Genomic DNA, 15,955 nt, shown 5'->3' on the forward strand with positions numbered 1-15,955 from the left:
ATGTAATATGTTTAAGATTATTATATTATTAAATCTTATGATCTTAAACATGTTCTCCCAATAACAAATTTCTTAGCAAAAGATCTAAACTAATGATCTTACATTATTTTGATAATATTTTTACTCTAAAAACACTTAAAATTGTTCCTTCAATAAAGATGCCCTTATAGGTTCTACAATTAGATGACGTAATTTGTACACAATCTAGTTTCCTGAAATTTGTAATTATTTCAGTACAATAGTCCCACATCGGAAATAGATACCAAGTCAAGTTTGTGATGAGTATGTTTGTTGCATCGGTATCCCACATCGAAATAGATAATGTGGAATCATCCGCAAGAATAAATGGGGTCATTTCGTAAACAACCAACCCTAACAAAACAAGCAAGCCCAGCCCGATAGACTGAAACGACCTCGATTCCTTGGTTTCAATATTATTGCAAAACTAAAAGAACCATGCTTAAAAAAAAAAGAACCACGCTTAATTACAATAAACTGGTCGCTAGGTTCTTATATATTTACTCCCTACATTTTGACCGTGTAGAACTTTGAACTTAATTTACATAGAGCTTTTACCTATTTTTGGTTCTCTTAAATCTGGTAGGTATCTTGCAATGAAGTTTTTTCACGTTAAGTAACTGTAGGATAAAGAGTTTTAACCGGACAGAACTCAGCTAACAAGTTTCCCACGGTTAACAGAAGTTTAAAAGAACTTTTTATATGGTTCTATCCTATGATGGTCAAATTTGAGCTTAATACATTACATGAAATGATGAAAATCAGTTGTGTTTCATAATCTTTGACTTTTAAACGGATAAAAACGTTGAAAAAGGTAAAATCGTTTCTTAAAAATAGACAAATCTCTAGTTTAACGAAACCTTTGATTACTACCAAAAGTACACGTAGAAGGTAAAAGAGATATGATTGTTCATCTGTTCCATTCATCTTTACTTTAGCCACGTACGTGATAAACGTTTAATTTACACACCTATATGGGATTTTTTTTTTTTGTATCAACGATAAAATTGGACCAAATTATATTTTATGTTGCGTAATTGAATCAAACACATATATATGAGTAGACTGGTCGATACATATATATGAGTGTACTGGTCGATATATATACAATTACTTGTATTGTTTTTTGTTTTTTTTGAATTACTAAGAGATTCCGGACCTAGATCCGTACATTCCCTCATGCATGCCAGAAACCAGAGCATTTTATATAGTCTCCTCCCAAGAGCCGTCCCTCGAACCAGCCACCTCTAGACTTTGCCAGAAAGTCTTTACCAGTTGAGCTATCGACGCTTGGTAATTACTTGTATTGTTTAGTGTGTATACATATTTATATATTAATATTTTGTGCTATATAAATAATTATATTGAACGAAATAAGATATTTAAAAAAATAAACAAAAGAAAAACAGAAAGTTTGTATCCAAACGTTTTTTTTTAGTTTATTATGAACATATCTTAATAATAGCTTATGTACGATTGTCGATCAAAACTACTTTACAAAATAAACTAAATCCAATCTTTTTTTTTTGTTTTTTTTGTGCAAAGAACTAAATCAAATGCTATACGCAAAGAAATACAAAATTTTCAGTCCAAATGACGCTATATATTTGTGTGATATCATCTCTATATATTATAGGTGTTTAATTCGATCTTTGTTGTTTATAATACATATATAAGTTGATAGTGTATTTAAATCAAAAAATAAAACTGAACATTGTCCTGCATTAGATTTCAAAAAGTTCTTCCATTTTTTCGGACCCGAATTGTGTCTCTAAATTGTATATTGATCCAGAAGATTGATGTCGTTGTAATGAAGAATTGGAGATATATATATTCCTCTCAAACCAAATGCCATAAACAATTTTTTTGGAAAAAAACCTTTTAGAACCTTTGGTACATGTGTATTGTGTAGGCATTAAGGATGAAGGCCATCAGCCATGACATCATCGCAAGCCAAGTGTGGAACAATACAGAGGGAATACTAGCCGAATGGCCCGAAACAGAGTATAATCCATGCAAGTATAAAATGTATTGCATTCATGTATTGTAGGTTCTGCATTCTTTGATTATGGAGACTAAAAATCCAACTTAATTCACGGTATATGTAAAGAAAATAATCTTGACTGAGAAATCTTATTGATGGTGATCAATCGCAGAACTCATGGATAAACTCATAGAGTAATTTAAGAATCTATTGCTTATGAGTTATATTTGAATAAGAGACCAAAACATAGGCATCATAAGATTAAAGCTGGTTTCGTCCACTAGTGACAGTAAATGAAAATAGTCGTTCTCTAAATCCGAACGTAACGTTACGTACATTGCATGGGCTCGTAAGAGATAATTAAGTTTATTAATTACTATCTAAGTTATATTGTGCTATGCTTTGGGAACTACGAGTATTATAGCAACATCCAATCACGTTTTAGCTTGCGTGAGCGTATTATTTCTTTTTGTCTTTTAGCAAATACTGATGGTTTAATTATATGTGTACGTATATAAAAATACACAAATTATACTTGATTCTATTATATGTGCCGTGTACATGTACGTATATAAAAAGCACATAAAAAGGATTAACGTCCGTATTTATAATTTCATGGCGTTGGGTTGTGCATTATGGAGAAAATTAGTCTATAGATTAGGATAAATGGATAATTTAGTTTTGTCCTTATATTAATTTTAGGAGATTTTATTTTACCATTAACTTTGCTGGGAGATTTTTTATTGGAGAATCATAAAGGGATATTCTTGTTATGAAAGATTATTGTGTACTTGTAACTTTGTTAACCACCGTAATTCCGTAAATACACTTTACTTGCGATGTATCAAAGATAAGTCCTTAGGTAAGACCGAACTCCGAAGACGAATTAAAAATTGTGTTTGGCTTCAATTGTGTGGGATGGGAATGCTGTCGCATTCGGATTAGTTGGAAACTTCTATATACGAATTATTACTTTAATTTCTTCTCCTTCCAATAGTAAAAAACAATTGTTATTGAGATTTTCAAATCGTTATACCACTGATTTTAATATATTATGTCATGGATACTTTTGGCAACGTTTGTTCATGTTAGAAAAATGATGTCAGCAATGTTATTTAAAAGCCACGTAGAAAGAAAGATTTACATACAAGAATCAAGAAAAAAAAACTAGTAGTTAAAAGTATTAGGGTTTTGGGGCCCCCCATGGGTTTGCGATCTCAAACAAAATAGTTTGCGTGTCTTAATGTGCTTAAAACTAGATTTATACCAATAATGAACAACCATATCTAGACCTTGATTAAACTTTTTAGATGAACAAAACACTATATATAAAACGTTTTGAAAAAATAATATTGTAAATGTATGAGTTGAATAATATGAGCAAATCCAATCTACAAAACAGTATATAAAAGGAGAATATCATTTTGTAAAACAATTCTTTACACGTACAAACATATATTACATGAAAACCCCTAAATTTTAATATAATGTGTTAATAATAAGTGTCCATATATAATTTTTGCTATTGTTCCATACAAAATTACTAATCGTCTTGAATTTTTGAATTTTTAAATTAGACAAAACAATTGCTGAATTTTACTAGAAAATGAAAAGTGTAACTTTTCTTGGGTAGAGATAAATATAGTAGATCTTCTACCCTTTTTAAATGTTAAAAAAAAATGTTATTGAGTAGTATAAAGTTAGGTAAGATGTAACTTTTCTTAAAGACTAAATGTTTTATTCATATCTATCGACTGATCCGAACACGGTTCAGTTATACAATTTGACTTTATTTTGATCTGATATGTATATGGTTGAGATGTGTCATCAGTTGACCAATGAACAGTAATCCATACTATTATAGCTAGGCACTGTCTGTATCTCTTAGGCAATATGTTTTCATATATAGTTGTGCCAACTTAGCATTATAAATTGTTACATAATTGTTTAAGTATTAAGTAATTCAATATATAGTACATAAACATACACGATCACAGCTCAAAATCCATATGTATTATTTAATATTTTCTCAATAACGTATAATATGTTGCGTGGAGACGCACCAATTGACCAACACACAATACAGACTACAAAACTATGCCGCAATTTACAAATTTAGTGTGTATAGCATTAATTTAAGCTCAGTATGTGTATACTTTAAAATATTTACTGGAACTGTGATTTAGTACCAATACGAGAGTTTATATTCTATGATTCTTTGAATATTTTAGCTCTTGTAAGTAACTAACTTTTTTTTAATTCTCATACTTAGAAGAAAATTGAGAAACTTACATTGTCAACATGAATTAGTTGCAGCAACTTTTATTCCACACATTACTTCACAAACTTGAACATCTCCTTCTCCTCTCCTCCTCACTTTTCTTCTAGTTTCATCAAAGGGCATTTGCATCATTTCACTTATTTGATTTGATTAAAGTCAAATGGACACGTCACAAGAGCTAACTAAGATCTTGTTCCGACAAGACACAAGACAAAGACGAAAGCCTCTTCTGTGTTTCTTCTATATATAAAGTGAAGAACAAAACACTTAATTAGCCTTATTAACTAAGATATTGCCTTCACCAAAATCTTCTATATATCTTCTCAATTATTTCTCTTCCTCACAGGTATATTATATGTAAATTGTATGCTCACTAAACAATCTCTTATTTGTGATCATAAATCGAATCTCTTAGCAAAAGTGTGTTATACATATTGCATGTGCTTCTGTTTTGAAGCAATTTATATGTAGTTGATTAATTTTTTCATTTTAACTTTATGTCCAGGTACAGTTAATAGCTATATGTTCTTTAAAAAATGGGGAGATCGCCGTGTTGTGATGAGAGCGGATTAAAGAAAGGGCCATGGACGCCAGAAGAAGATCAGAAACTGATAAATCACATAAGAAAACACGGCCATGGAAGCTGAAGAGCTCTTCCCAAGCAAGCCGGTTTAAACCGGTGTGGAAAGAGTTGCCGATTGAGATGGACTAATTACTTGAGACCAGACATCAAAAGAGGAAACTTCACAGCTGAGGAAGAGCAAACCATCATCAACCTCCATTCTCTTCTTGGGAACAAGTAATTAATCTTACAAATTTCATTCTTAATTACTTTGATTAGAAATTATATTTGAGATAATTATCAAGAGCAAAAATTACAAAACCGATAAATATTTTTGAGTTTCTAAAAAATCTTAGTCTTTTTCATCAGTCATATTTATATATCACATATCTAAAAAATTTATATTTATGTGTGTATATATATGCTATTATGCAGTTTCTTTTTTGGTAGTTGAGGTATAGAAGAACTCAAGAATATGTATGAAAAACCTGCTACACTTGGAGTTTTCTTGGTGCATGCATACTTACTCGTCAATGTTCAATATAATTAGCTATCTTGTTATAGCTTGGAAATTTTATATAATACGTATAAAGCTTTACTAACCCACTAATATATTATACTTTTCCTTTTTTTTTTTTTAAGGTGGTCGTCTATAGCTGGTCATCTCCCAGGAAGAACGGATAACGAAATAAAGAACTATTGGAACACACATATCAGAAAGAAACTAATTCAGATGGGGATCGATCCAGTGACCCATAGGCCAAGAACCGACCATCTAAACGTTCTAGCCGCTCTCCCGCAACTACTAGCTGCCGCCAATTTCAACAACCTCTTGAATCTGAATCCAAGTGTACAATTGGATGCAACAAGTGTTGCAAAAGCCCAGTTGTTACATAGTATGATTCAAGTCCTTAGCAACAACAATACCTCTTCTTCACTTGAAACTCACCACACCAACAATAACCTCTTTGGCCAATCTTCTTTCTTGGAGAACCTACCAAGTATTGGTGAAAATCTTTATGATCCAACCCAAAGCCTCTCTCACATTGTTAATCAGCCTCTGGATTCGTTTACTAGCCCGATGCGAGTAGTTGCTCATCAAGATGATCAGAATTCTGTCCCACCGTTGGTTTCGGCATCTCCTGATGAGTCTAAGCAAACCCAAATGATGGTCAAGGACAAGGAAATTTTGAGGCATACGGATCACACTTCAAACCCTTCATCGACCTCAACGTTCACCCAAGATCATCAGCCATGGTGTGATATAATTGATGATGAAGCAAGCGATTCTTATTGGAAAGAGATCATAGAGTGAGTTGATGGTCGTTTTTTTTTTTTTTCCTTTTCTTAAATCTTGACGACGTCTTATTAAGTATCTTTTGTTGTTCTCTTCGCAGGCAAACTTGTTCGGAGCCTTGGCCATTTCGTGAATAGAGAGGCGACAGAAAAACATTAGCATTATTTTTTCTGTGGATATAGATGTATACATATATATTGTTAATTAACTTTCATACAGTTTGTGTATTTATTCGACCATGTATACAAAACACATTCATACTGTACAAAATTGTTTTTTCATATATTTGTATTATATTAATCTTTCATTAGTAGAGATTTCAAAAATTTGTAATAGTACCCCCAAACTATATATGAGTAAATAATACAAAAGCTATATGTAGAATCTTTGTTTGATTTTCGATTATATTTTAAGATTTCAAATTTAGTTGGGGATGGTTAAGAAGAAGTGAACTAATAAGAGTCTCGAAAGTGACACAATCTTTTGTTTTGACTTTTAGAGGAGACAAAAGAGATGTATAGGAGGAAATAGATGGTATAGCATTTAATACGTCATCGTACATATTAAACTCGTGGCTATATTAAATAGATGGTATAGCATTTAATACGTCATCGTACATATTATACAGTATATACTCCAAGCAAGATTTTTAGTCTCAACATATCGGTTATATCTTAATTCTTTTTATAGTATAACATACCGAAATATTTTTTATTTAAAACTCGGTTGAAATTAATGAAACAAACAAGACAAAACACTGTATGATTAGTGTGTTCAACGTGGACACATCATCATGTAATTTAATATGCTATATGAAAGAATTCAAAAGAGAAAAATGAACGATAACTAATTTGTATCATTGAAATCAATCGCAATTATATAGATTTTATGTCCGGATTTAATTAAGCAAACTTAAAATAATTACACACGTTGCTTTTCAGTTTGATTCAGTGAAAAATATACACTTTGCATCACCAATATTGGATCCATTAATGGATCACATTTTCTCAAAAGATGCCACATTCTATTATTGGTAAAGTGGGATATTTTTGGAATATATTCGTATGAACAGATGTCTAATATGTATAACTTTAGAGTCAAAGCAAAAATAGATGACATTAGAATTTCTAGTGCAAATTAAACACTCAAAAGTTCATTTTTAGTGTTAAGATTGTGACCGGAGAGACTTAAGTAAACAATCAGAGAAACGTGTGTATACGAACACTAAATGCTGCTAAAATATTTCTCAAGAAAATGGAAACCTACAATTAGGACTATAAAGCCTATTCGGCTAATCGGTCGCATTATTATTCTTTATAGTCCTAATTGTAATAATTACATATTTCCAAAACCCAACATATGCTTTTGCTTGTGGCTATCGATTTGCAGGAAATATCCGTTATGCAATCACACTTACAATAAAATAAATTCTCGAAGACAAAAATAGAAACCGCACCAAACAAAACTAAGACTACGTCTAAAACACTCAAGAACCTAAAATCCAAACCATTATTACGATCGGGCAACCGAAAGCCTTCATTCAAACCAAGGTCAAAAGAGGAAACACTTTCGAAATCGTAATTAAATCTTCCCATTCTTCAAAATATTGTATTCAAACCGATTTCATACCAGCAAACCTACAGACGAGATTTTATAGTTAAGCCGGTTCAAAAGCAAACCCGTTGCTACGTGATTATATATAATAAACCACTCGGTTTAATCGAATCAACAGTTCAGTCTCGGTTTGGAACGGACGCTATTCTTAACTGGTTTTATACTTCCATCACATTGACGTTTGTTTGTTACAGTTTTTGTTTCTCAGTTCTTTTACAGAGAATAGAGATTATGGGTTTTCGTAAATGGAAGCAACTAGTTCGGATCAACACAGTTGAGAGTTGAGGCTATTATCAGAAACAGCAAATAGATGACAAAGCAAACACTTGAAACAATGTAGGTTTCTTCTTACAAAGTATCCAGAGTTGGACTTAATCAATAGACATGGGCTCGGTTATGTTCCTCTGGTCATCCAACGCTGTCCGAATCTCGTCCACCAAACACTTCTGCTCATCTTCCATAGTATTCTGCAACTCATCCACCTACATTCCCAACAAATGTTCACAATCACAAACACAATACAAATGAAGACTGCAAAACTAAAAGTCTCAGTTTTTTTTTTGAAATTACCACATGCAACAGCAGAGCAAACTGCTTCTTCCTAAGCTCAAGCAATCTCCAACTTGCAGTGCTCTCTGCTTCAAGCTCAGCAATCTCCTTGTTCAGTTCATATATGACCTTCTCAGTCTCTGACCTCGGCGGTTGCGCAGAAATCAGTTTCCTAATCGTCTCACACTCTTCTTTATGCTGCCTATCAATTTTACTCTCCTCAAGCTGCTTCTTCAGATCTTCAATCTCAGTTTTCGCCTGCGTTATCTGCCTCTCCGTCTCATCTTTCACCTCGTTAAAGCTCTCTTTCTCCCTACGGTTAGCTTCCACAACCGCTTGGCTCTTCAAAAGCGGAATTTCAAAAGTAGACAGTTCCTGTAAGAAAGCTTTCGCAAGCCTACCGCACTCGTTGTAGTTCTCTTCATCTTTATCTACTTCGAGTACAAAAGAAGTGAACTTCTTCTGAAGTTTCTTCAACGGAGGCTCCCCTCGAGTGGTAGTGGTTCTGGTCAGTAGCCGGTTTCTTATGATTTTATCATCGTCCACCGGATCAAATGCATAATTAACCTTAGTCACTACAGTCTCTAATCTACCAGAGATCCTCCTTGCTTTAACTGACATCTCAACTTACTTAAATAACTCAACCCTGCAAAAAGAGATGCACAAAGAACAGAACATTCAACAACCAAAACTTTTTTAAAAACACAAAGAACAGAACATTCAACAACCAAAACTATATTAAAGACCCAATTCGCCAAATCGCATTATCTTAAAAGCTAATGGATACAAGATTCAAGCTTGAATCTAATTAGCAGAAACGAAACGTAACGTATTTTTGATTTACGCAATAAAGATCTTCTATAATGAGCGTCGAGCGATTCATTATCAAAGCAATTTCTCAATCGTTACCATTGGATGTACTGAATTGAAATTTCCGGTGAGATTGATTTTACACAGACAAGTTCTTTAGAAAAAGACAGCAAAAGACAAAGTCTTTACCAACCTGAAGTGAACCCAAGATCCAGATTCGTCTTCTGCAATCAAAACTGGAACAAAGCAGTCCTCTTTTTTATTACAAAACAACACTTCAAATTTTGATGAACCCTAAATCCGATTTACTCATCTTCTTCCTCCCCTTCTCTTTTTTTTTTTTTTTTAACTTTCTTTTTGGGATAAATGCATAAAGTACCCTCAACTTATAATATATTACAAAATCAACCCCAATCTATTAAAGTATAACAATAAACCCTTTACTTTATTTTTTGATAAAAATAACTTTTTTTTGTTACACTATAGGACAATCTAGTAATCGAATCGTATATGATTTGAGTTGTGGAGACACAGAGTTTTTTAATCATTCAAAATTGAAATATATAGGAATGTGTAGCAATTAATAATAACTCAACGGGTCAATTAATAATAAAATCACATGATCGAACACGAGTGCACATTTTCGTCGCTAAAAAGCTGAGAGGGGTAAGCATGTTGGGATGAATACTGAGGAGGGTAGCTAAAGATTTTGTTTCCATCACTGTCTTCGTTCTTTTTCGTGTTCTTGTTACTGTTATCTTTGCTTTTCTCTGTGGTTTGACTTGCAAGCTCTGCATGTTTCCCAAGTTTTTTCTTGATTTTCTCTACAAGTTTTTGAGGATCCATGACTCCTCGTACCACTACCGTTGACTTTGCCCGGTCTGGTTCCACCGTTTGAATACCTTTTCAATTTGTCAAAATAACAAACGAACAAAAAATGTTAGACCACTCAATGAAACATAATATGTCTGTATATATGCGTATCATATATATTACCTTTTATCTTCTCAATGCCTCTTTTAATTTCATGAACACATCCTTCACAATGCATGTTCATTTTCAAAATTACAGTTTTGATCTGCGGAGGAGTCTGAAACCAAACATACAAAATATGGTTTATAATGATATTAGTTAATTAGTACATCTTATTTTTTCTATGATGTATCATTTATCATCTAATAAATGTGTGTATAATTAAGAGTATTTCGTACAAAATAAATAGAAAACTTACTTCTTTCTTTTGTTGTGGCTCCTTCTTCTGATCTTGTTTGGGGTTAGGTTTTGGGGAAATCAACTCAGCATTTTTACTAAATTTATTTTGCACTCTTCGTAATATCTTCATCGGATCATCAAATTTCCCAGACACAACCACTTTATTGTTGCCAATCTCTGTCTTAATTTGCTCAACCCCTAAAGACAAGATGATCAGCACTTATAGTCATTACATAACACCCATACTAGATCATCCTTAAGTTAAATTATAATTTCATTCAAACCGACATATAATAGTGATAAATGCGACCTAAACTGAAATTTAACATTGATTCTTTTGATTGAGACGATATGATTCCAATAGAGAGGGCAACCATATAATTACCATCATAGCCCCTCAAGCAATGAGAAACTTGTGATGCACATCCTTCACAGTGCATGTAAACCTTCAGAACAATTTCTTTGCATTGAGTCTTTTTATCAGACTTATCGACTGATGAATCTCCATTTTTCTGATTCTTCTTCTCAGACGAATCTCCATTTTTCTGATTCTTCTTCTCAGACTTGTCGACTGAATCTCCATTTTTCTGATTCTTCTTCTCAGACTTGTTGTCTGATTCTCCATTTTGCTTGTTCTTTTGTATAAAACAAAATAAAGTTCACATAAGTTACTTGTAACAAATACCAAAATCACGAAAGACAAAATGCACATACCTTTCCCATATCAATGTTTACTCTCCTTGTACAACGATCGAGTGCAATGAACAAATGATCAACAATGAGACTCTACTATATATATATATATATAACAAAGCTAGAGAAACTTTACTATTAATTATATTTTTAGTAACATACAAAAAATTATAAATTTCTCTATTTGGATGATCCTGTTTACTTACAATGAGTAATAATTGTAATCACCAATATGATCTAATTGATTATAGGATGACAAAGAGACTACTAATTTTGTAACGACCACTATTAGCTTCAATTAGGACTTTTGTAACCTCTCTTATTCAGTGTCAAAAATCAAATAAGTATACTATTGATTATTTGGATATTCTAAAATCATGAATGGTTACAAATCTTCGAGCTTTATTTTCTTACTTAGCTTGTTAGCGTTTTTAGTTGTCGTCAGATACTGTATTTATCTACTACTTCATGGATTTTTTTTTTCTTTTTTCTCATGAAGTTAATAGTTATATTTACAGGAGGATGGATCGGTCCAACTTTAGTTTGTCTATTGAATATTACAACAATAGATAGTATCCTTATAAACTCAAGGTTTCAATTTTGTCATAAATTAAGGGTAAAAACTGCGTAACAACATGTAATAATAACAAAGAGGTTACATAGGAGTCCAGCAAGATTGGGTCTTAGGGTCATAAACAGAAGGAATCAAGAATTTCAAGTGATTGATTCCGTGAGAATTAAAGGCTCCACCAGTAACCGGATCAACCCGAATTCTACCGGTAAAACCAGGAAAAGCTCCGGATCCAAAAGCCCGAGTGCACTCGGTCGCAGGGTCCTCGATATACATCGAAGAAGAGCCATGGTTTCTCTTTCCGTCATCGTTGAACGGTGTCGTATCAGATTTGAATAAGAACTTCGTTATAGCTGGATTGCTGGCAAAATCGGCTAAACCTGTGGCTAGCTGAATAACCAATGCGTCAGCTCCGACATCGCCACTTGGCGGTTGATAGATCATACCACGTGGACCCTTGTCAGCCGTGTGGAAAGGCCAAGCACACACTCCGGGACATTCCACCTCCGGGTTGCTTACCATTATGTACGGTTGTGGTTCTTTTTTACCTGCATGCGTGGGATTTACGTAATAACGTCAAATTACTCTGATTGTTTTCAGATCGTATTTTGTTGATAAATCAATTAGAATAAGAAGAAGAGAAGATCAAACCTTCGATTTTGGCAAGGGCATTTTGTTGGCAAGTTCTGTTACAAAACCCTATGCCATGAGCCCGAACGTGTGACGAAAGAAATACCACGGGTATCACTTTGGACATATTACCAGTAGCCGTCTCAACAAGTTTCTCACCATTACCGATTGTTAATTCATTTCCATATTTCATCTTCTCATCCACATAAGTCCGGACAATCTTTACCTTAATCCTCGGAGTTACGGTTTTGTTATTCTTCTTCTGTCGGTAAATCTCCTTCACCTCAAACCTCTCTTGGTAACTCTCCACCACTTTCCACCATGATGATACCTTCGGGTCAAGACCTTCCTTGGCGTCGAAGTTAAGCGATTCTACGAAATCGTGAACCCGCTCCTTTTGAACCGGCGTGAATTGGCCGTACCATAGTAAAGAGAGATCTAGGGTTGCGTTTGGGATTTGCAAAGGTGACTCACTTGAAAGGCAGAGANTCGATATACATCGAAGAAGAGCCATGGTTTCTCTTTCCGTCATCGTTGAACGGTGTCGTATCAGATTTGAATAAGAACTTCGTTATAGCTGGATTGCTGGCAAAATCGGCTAAACCTGTGGCTAGCTGAATAACCAATGCGTCAGCTCCGACATCGCCACTTGGCGGTTGATAGATCATACCACGTGGACCCTTGTCAGCCGTGTGGAAAGGCCAAGCACACACTCCGGGACATTCCACCTCCGGGTTGCTTACCATTATGTACGGTTGTGGTTCTTTTTTACCTGCATGCGTGGGATTTACGTAATAACGTCAAATTACTCTGATTGTTGTCAGATCGTATTTTGTTGATAAATCAATTAGAATAAGAAGAAGAGAAGATCAAACCTTCGATTTTGGCAAGGGCATTTTGTTGGCAAGTTCTGTTACAAAACCCTATGCCATGAGCCCGAACGTGTGACGAAAGAAATACCACGGGTATCACTTTGGACATATTACCAGTAGCCGTCTCAACAAGTTTCTCACCATTACCGATTGTTAATTCATTTCCATATTTCATCTTCTCATCCACATAAGTCCGGACAATCTTTACCTTAATCCTCGGAGTTACGGTGTTGTTCTTCTTCTGTCGGTAAATCTCCTTCAGCTCAAACCTCTCTTGGTAACTCTCCACCACTTTCCACCATGATGATACCTTCGGGTCAAGACCTTCCTTGGCGTCGAAGTTAAGCGATTCTACGAAATCGTGAACCCGCTCCTTTTGAACCGGCGTGAATTGGCCGTACCATAGTAAAGAGAGATCTAGGGTTGCGTTTGGGATTTGCAAAGGTGACTCACTTGAAAGGCAGAGAGGCGCCAAGAGGAGGAAAATGATGACGGATAATGAGGAGGAAGAAGAAGACGCCATTGCCACCGCGTGCAAATAAATCTTTTTCTGTTCTTTTGGCCTTTGATGGGGATTTTTAGGCAATCTTTTGAGGCAAGTAACTAAATTTAATGTTTAAGCTATTTTTGGCACCAAAAGCTGGCTTTATTTTGGTTTTGGATAAAAGCCAATGAAGCAAAAGAGCTATTTTCAACAAATCTAACTATTTTAAGAAGGGTGGTGAAAAACTCTTAAGAACATCAACACTTTTTTTAACAAAGGCGACAACAACAGTAACTATTTACATTTTTATTACAGAGAGCAGAATGAGAAATCAAAATGAATCGATTTTTTTTTATAGTTTAAATCAGATTAATTCGTACCCGGATGATGATGATCCGAGATTTGATTTGGTTTGTGTGGGTAAGACGCAATCCGTGTCTTTGCAAATCAGCCATTTCAAACCTTTGTCCTCCTTGTTCGCCAGCTTAGATGCCACTGACTTGATTCCACTCTTCATATAATTGACAACAAACATCGCCACCTCTCTGCAAATTGCAGTAGAATGTCTTTAACCATAATCTACTAATCATAAAAAAGGAATGAAAGAGAATCAAAAGACATGTTTTGTCTGTGTATAAATCTTCCTTACAAGGGTGAGCAAGGAGTTTGAGAATCGTTGATAAAGTAGACAAACAAGAAGGCGTCAAAATGCTGTTGTTTGATTAGATAGAATCCGGGTAATCTCCGCACACATCTGAACATCAATCTTTGGTACAAATGGATCGCAGGATTGTTGTGTGCAATCACATGAAGGTAAACTCCTCGACACAAGGATAAACCAGAAGCATACTTAATCACCTCACTAATAAGTGACATTGCTGAGAAAACAAAAGTTGCAGAAACGTCAGAATTTATACACCAAGCCAATATACAGAACAAGGTTCAGAATTGCTATATGACTCATACCGATTCCTCGGTTTCTGTATGTTTCTACAACTCCAAGTGTCAAGATGTAGGTCAAAGTCTCCTCTCCTTTCGAGGAATCGTAATAATGTATCAAATCATCTATCTGTGCAAGACACAGAAACCATCTGCCATATAAGAAATTTTAAAAACAGAACTTGACTTGTTTGCATTACCGTCCGTAGTAGTAGAGAGCGCCTGAAAGCCATGGTTCAATCATTGACTCAAATTCTAAAAATACTAGAAGCTGCTCCAGTTCTAAAGATTGTCTACAACTGAATCACTTTGCAAAGAGACGCAATTTAGTGAACAAGATAACAAACCCACCTAAAAACCTTATGAACTTATTCAATAATATTCAAAATCATTACAAGATCAGTGCTTGTAATCTCAAAATTTCTGCACAACAATCCAAAAGCTTACAGAACAAAGAGAACTCATTTCTTTTACCAGAATTATAAACCAAGCTTAAAAAAAAAAAAACTAATATCAAAGATTCAAAATCTAAACTTTAAAACAGACAAAATTAACATAAGAATGGGAAACTGACCTCGCTATCTTTGGCAAGAACGAACTTAGCAGTAACAAAACCGATGAGTTCATCAGAGTGATCATCAGGGCGGCTCCGATCAACAGCAGCCCATGAGACAATATCAACTCCGTTCACAACACTGCGGAAAAACTCAGACTTATACCTGAGAGAAGATAAATAAAAGATCAATACTTTTCACAAAGACATCAAACAAATTAGGAAAATCGAAGCTCAAATATACGAAATTGATGCATACTTGATAGGGAAGATGTCGCGATGAATTTGCTCCAAGCGATATAGATCATTAGGGTTTATAGGTCTGTAGTAAATACTTGGGCAAAGAGAGATTCCTGGATCCTCCATTGATGGATCCTCAATGAATCTTCGAGGAAATTGCGACATTACTGTTTAAAGATGCTAATAAGAAGAAGAAACCTGAAAATTTCCATAATTTCCCCAAGTTGAAGTGCCAGATCACTGGATCCGACCCGTTGAACTAAATTGGATCCGGAACCAATCTGTTTTTTTTTTTTAATTTGATTGGCTAATCTTCGCCGAAGGAATCAATCAAGAATCGAGTTTCGAGCGAATGGGAAAAATAAGAAAGGTCCCTTGCTTTTGCCTCGACTAAAATCTCATATACCCCTATTCATCAAAACTATTCATCAAATTTGGTCCCTCTGTCTCTTGGGGCTCTCTCTCGTTTCAAGTGAAGCATCTTGGGGCTCACGTGCTTTACGACGATCGATCACGTGCCTCTTATAAAACGAGCAGTACTATTCTATTATGTGTTGTATACTAGACTAAATTTTGTACTTTCGATTTTATGAAAAAATCTTAAAATAATTCCCTCCCAGTAGAAAAAAAAAAAAAAAAAAAAAAA

General features: G+C 34.4%; 5 protein-coding genes and 1 pseudogene across 5 annotated transcripts; 1 reads left to right on the forward strand and 5 right to left on the reverse strand.

The window, feature by feature from the left end:
- Positions 4,337-6,367, forward strand: LOC104763918 (annotated as a pseudogene).
- On the reverse strand, positions 7,910-9,456 carry LOC104763919 (THO complex subunit 7B). Its single transcript, XM_010487326.1, has 3 exons — positions 9,309-9,456; positions 8,327-8,951; positions 7,910-8,238 (listed from the first exon to the last, which is right to left on the reverse strand). The coding sequence occupies exons 2-3, from the start codon at positions 8,924-8,926 to the stop codon at positions 8,128-8,130; spliced, it is 711 nt and encodes a 236-aa protein (XP_010485628.1). The 5' UTR covers positions 8,927-8,951; positions 9,309-9,456; the 3' UTR covers positions 7,910-8,127.
- On the reverse strand, positions 9,731-11,050 carry LOC104767305 (heavy metal-associated isoprenylated plant protein 3-like). Its single transcript, XM_010491348.1, has 6 exons — positions 11,042-11,050; positions 10,900-10,962; positions 10,713-10,839; positions 10,347-10,525; positions 10,112-10,205; positions 9,731-10,017 (listed from the first exon to the last, which is right to left on the reverse strand). Exons 1-6 carry the CDS (start codon positions 11,048-11,050, stop codon positions 9,731-9,733), a joined length of 759 nt encoding a protein of 252 aa, XP_010489650.1.
- Positions 11,558-12,753, reverse strand: LOC104763922 (protein EXORDIUM-like 6). Its single transcript, XM_019240771.1, has 2 exons — positions 12,243-12,753; positions 11,558-12,139 (listed from the first exon to the last, which is right to left on the reverse strand). The coding sequence occupies exons 1-2, from the start codon at positions 12,751-12,753 to the stop codon at positions 11,676-11,678; spliced, it is 975 nt and encodes a 324-aa protein (XP_019096316.1). The 3' UTR covers positions 11,558-11,675.
- Positions 13,065-13,616, reverse strand: LOC109130762 (protein EXORDIUM-like 6). Its single transcript, XM_019240772.1, has one exon. It carries the CDS (start codon positions 13,614-13,616, stop codon positions 13,065-13,067), a length of 552 nt encoding a protein of 183 aa, XP_019096317.1.
- LOC104763921 (histone acetyltransferase MCC1-like) lies at positions 13,821-15,734 on the reverse strand. Its single transcript, XM_010487327.2, has 5 exons — positions 15,329-15,734; positions 15,091-15,235; positions 14,544-14,646; positions 14,227-14,455; positions 13,821-14,122 (listed from the first exon to the last, which is right to left on the reverse strand). The coding sequence occupies exons 1-5, from the start codon at positions 15,472-15,474 to the stop codon at positions 13,942-13,944; spliced, it is 804 nt and encodes a 267-aa protein (XP_010485629.1). The 5' UTR covers positions 15,475-15,734; the 3' UTR covers positions 13,821-13,941.

This window comes from Camelina sativa, chromosome 19 (genome assembly GCF_000633955.1).
Source record: "Camelina sativa cultivar DH55 chromosome 19, Cs, whole genome shotgun sequence".
Classification (NCBI taxonomy): domain Eukaryota; kingdom Viridiplantae; phylum Streptophyta; class Magnoliopsida; order Brassicales; family Brassicaceae; genus Camelina; species Camelina sativa.

Excerpts from the sequence above, each read along its gene's own strand:
- LOC104763919 (XM_010487326.1), bottom strand. The coding sequence starts at position 8,926 with ATGTCAGTTAAAGCAAGGAGGATCTCTGGTAGATTAGAGACTGTAGTG. Across the intron at positions 8,239-8,326 it reads TTGCTCTGCTGTTGCATGTG|GTGGATGAGTTGCAGAATAC; the intron begins GTAATTTCAAAA and ends TTGGGAATGTAG.
- LOC104767305 (XM_010491348.1), bottom strand. Across the intron at positions 10,840-10,899 it reads ATCAGAAAAATGGAGATTCA|AAAAATGGAGATTCATCAGT; the intron begins GTCGACAAGTCT and ends AAGAAGAATCAG. Across the intron at positions 10,526-10,712 it reads TTGCTTGAGGGGCTATGATG|GGGTTGAGCAAATTAAGACA; the intron begins GTAATTATATGG and ends TCTTGTCTTTAG.
- LOC109130762 (XM_019240772.1), bottom strand. The coding sequence starts at position 13,616 with ATGGCGTCTTCTTCTTCCTCCTCATTATCCGTCATCATTTTCCTCCTC.
- LOC104763921 (XM_010487327.2), bottom strand. The coding sequence starts at position 15,474 with ATGTCGCAATTTCCTCGAAGATTCATTGAGGATCCATCAATGGAGGAT. Across the intron at positions 14,456-14,543 it reads ATACAGAAACCGAGGAATCG|CAATGTCACTTATTAGTGAG; the intron begins GTATGAGTCATA and ends TTGTTTTCTCAG. Across the intron at positions 14,123-14,226 it reads CAAACTCCTTGCTCACCCTT|AGAGGTGGCGATGTTTGTTG; the intron begins GTAAGGAAGATT and ends TGCAATTTGCAG.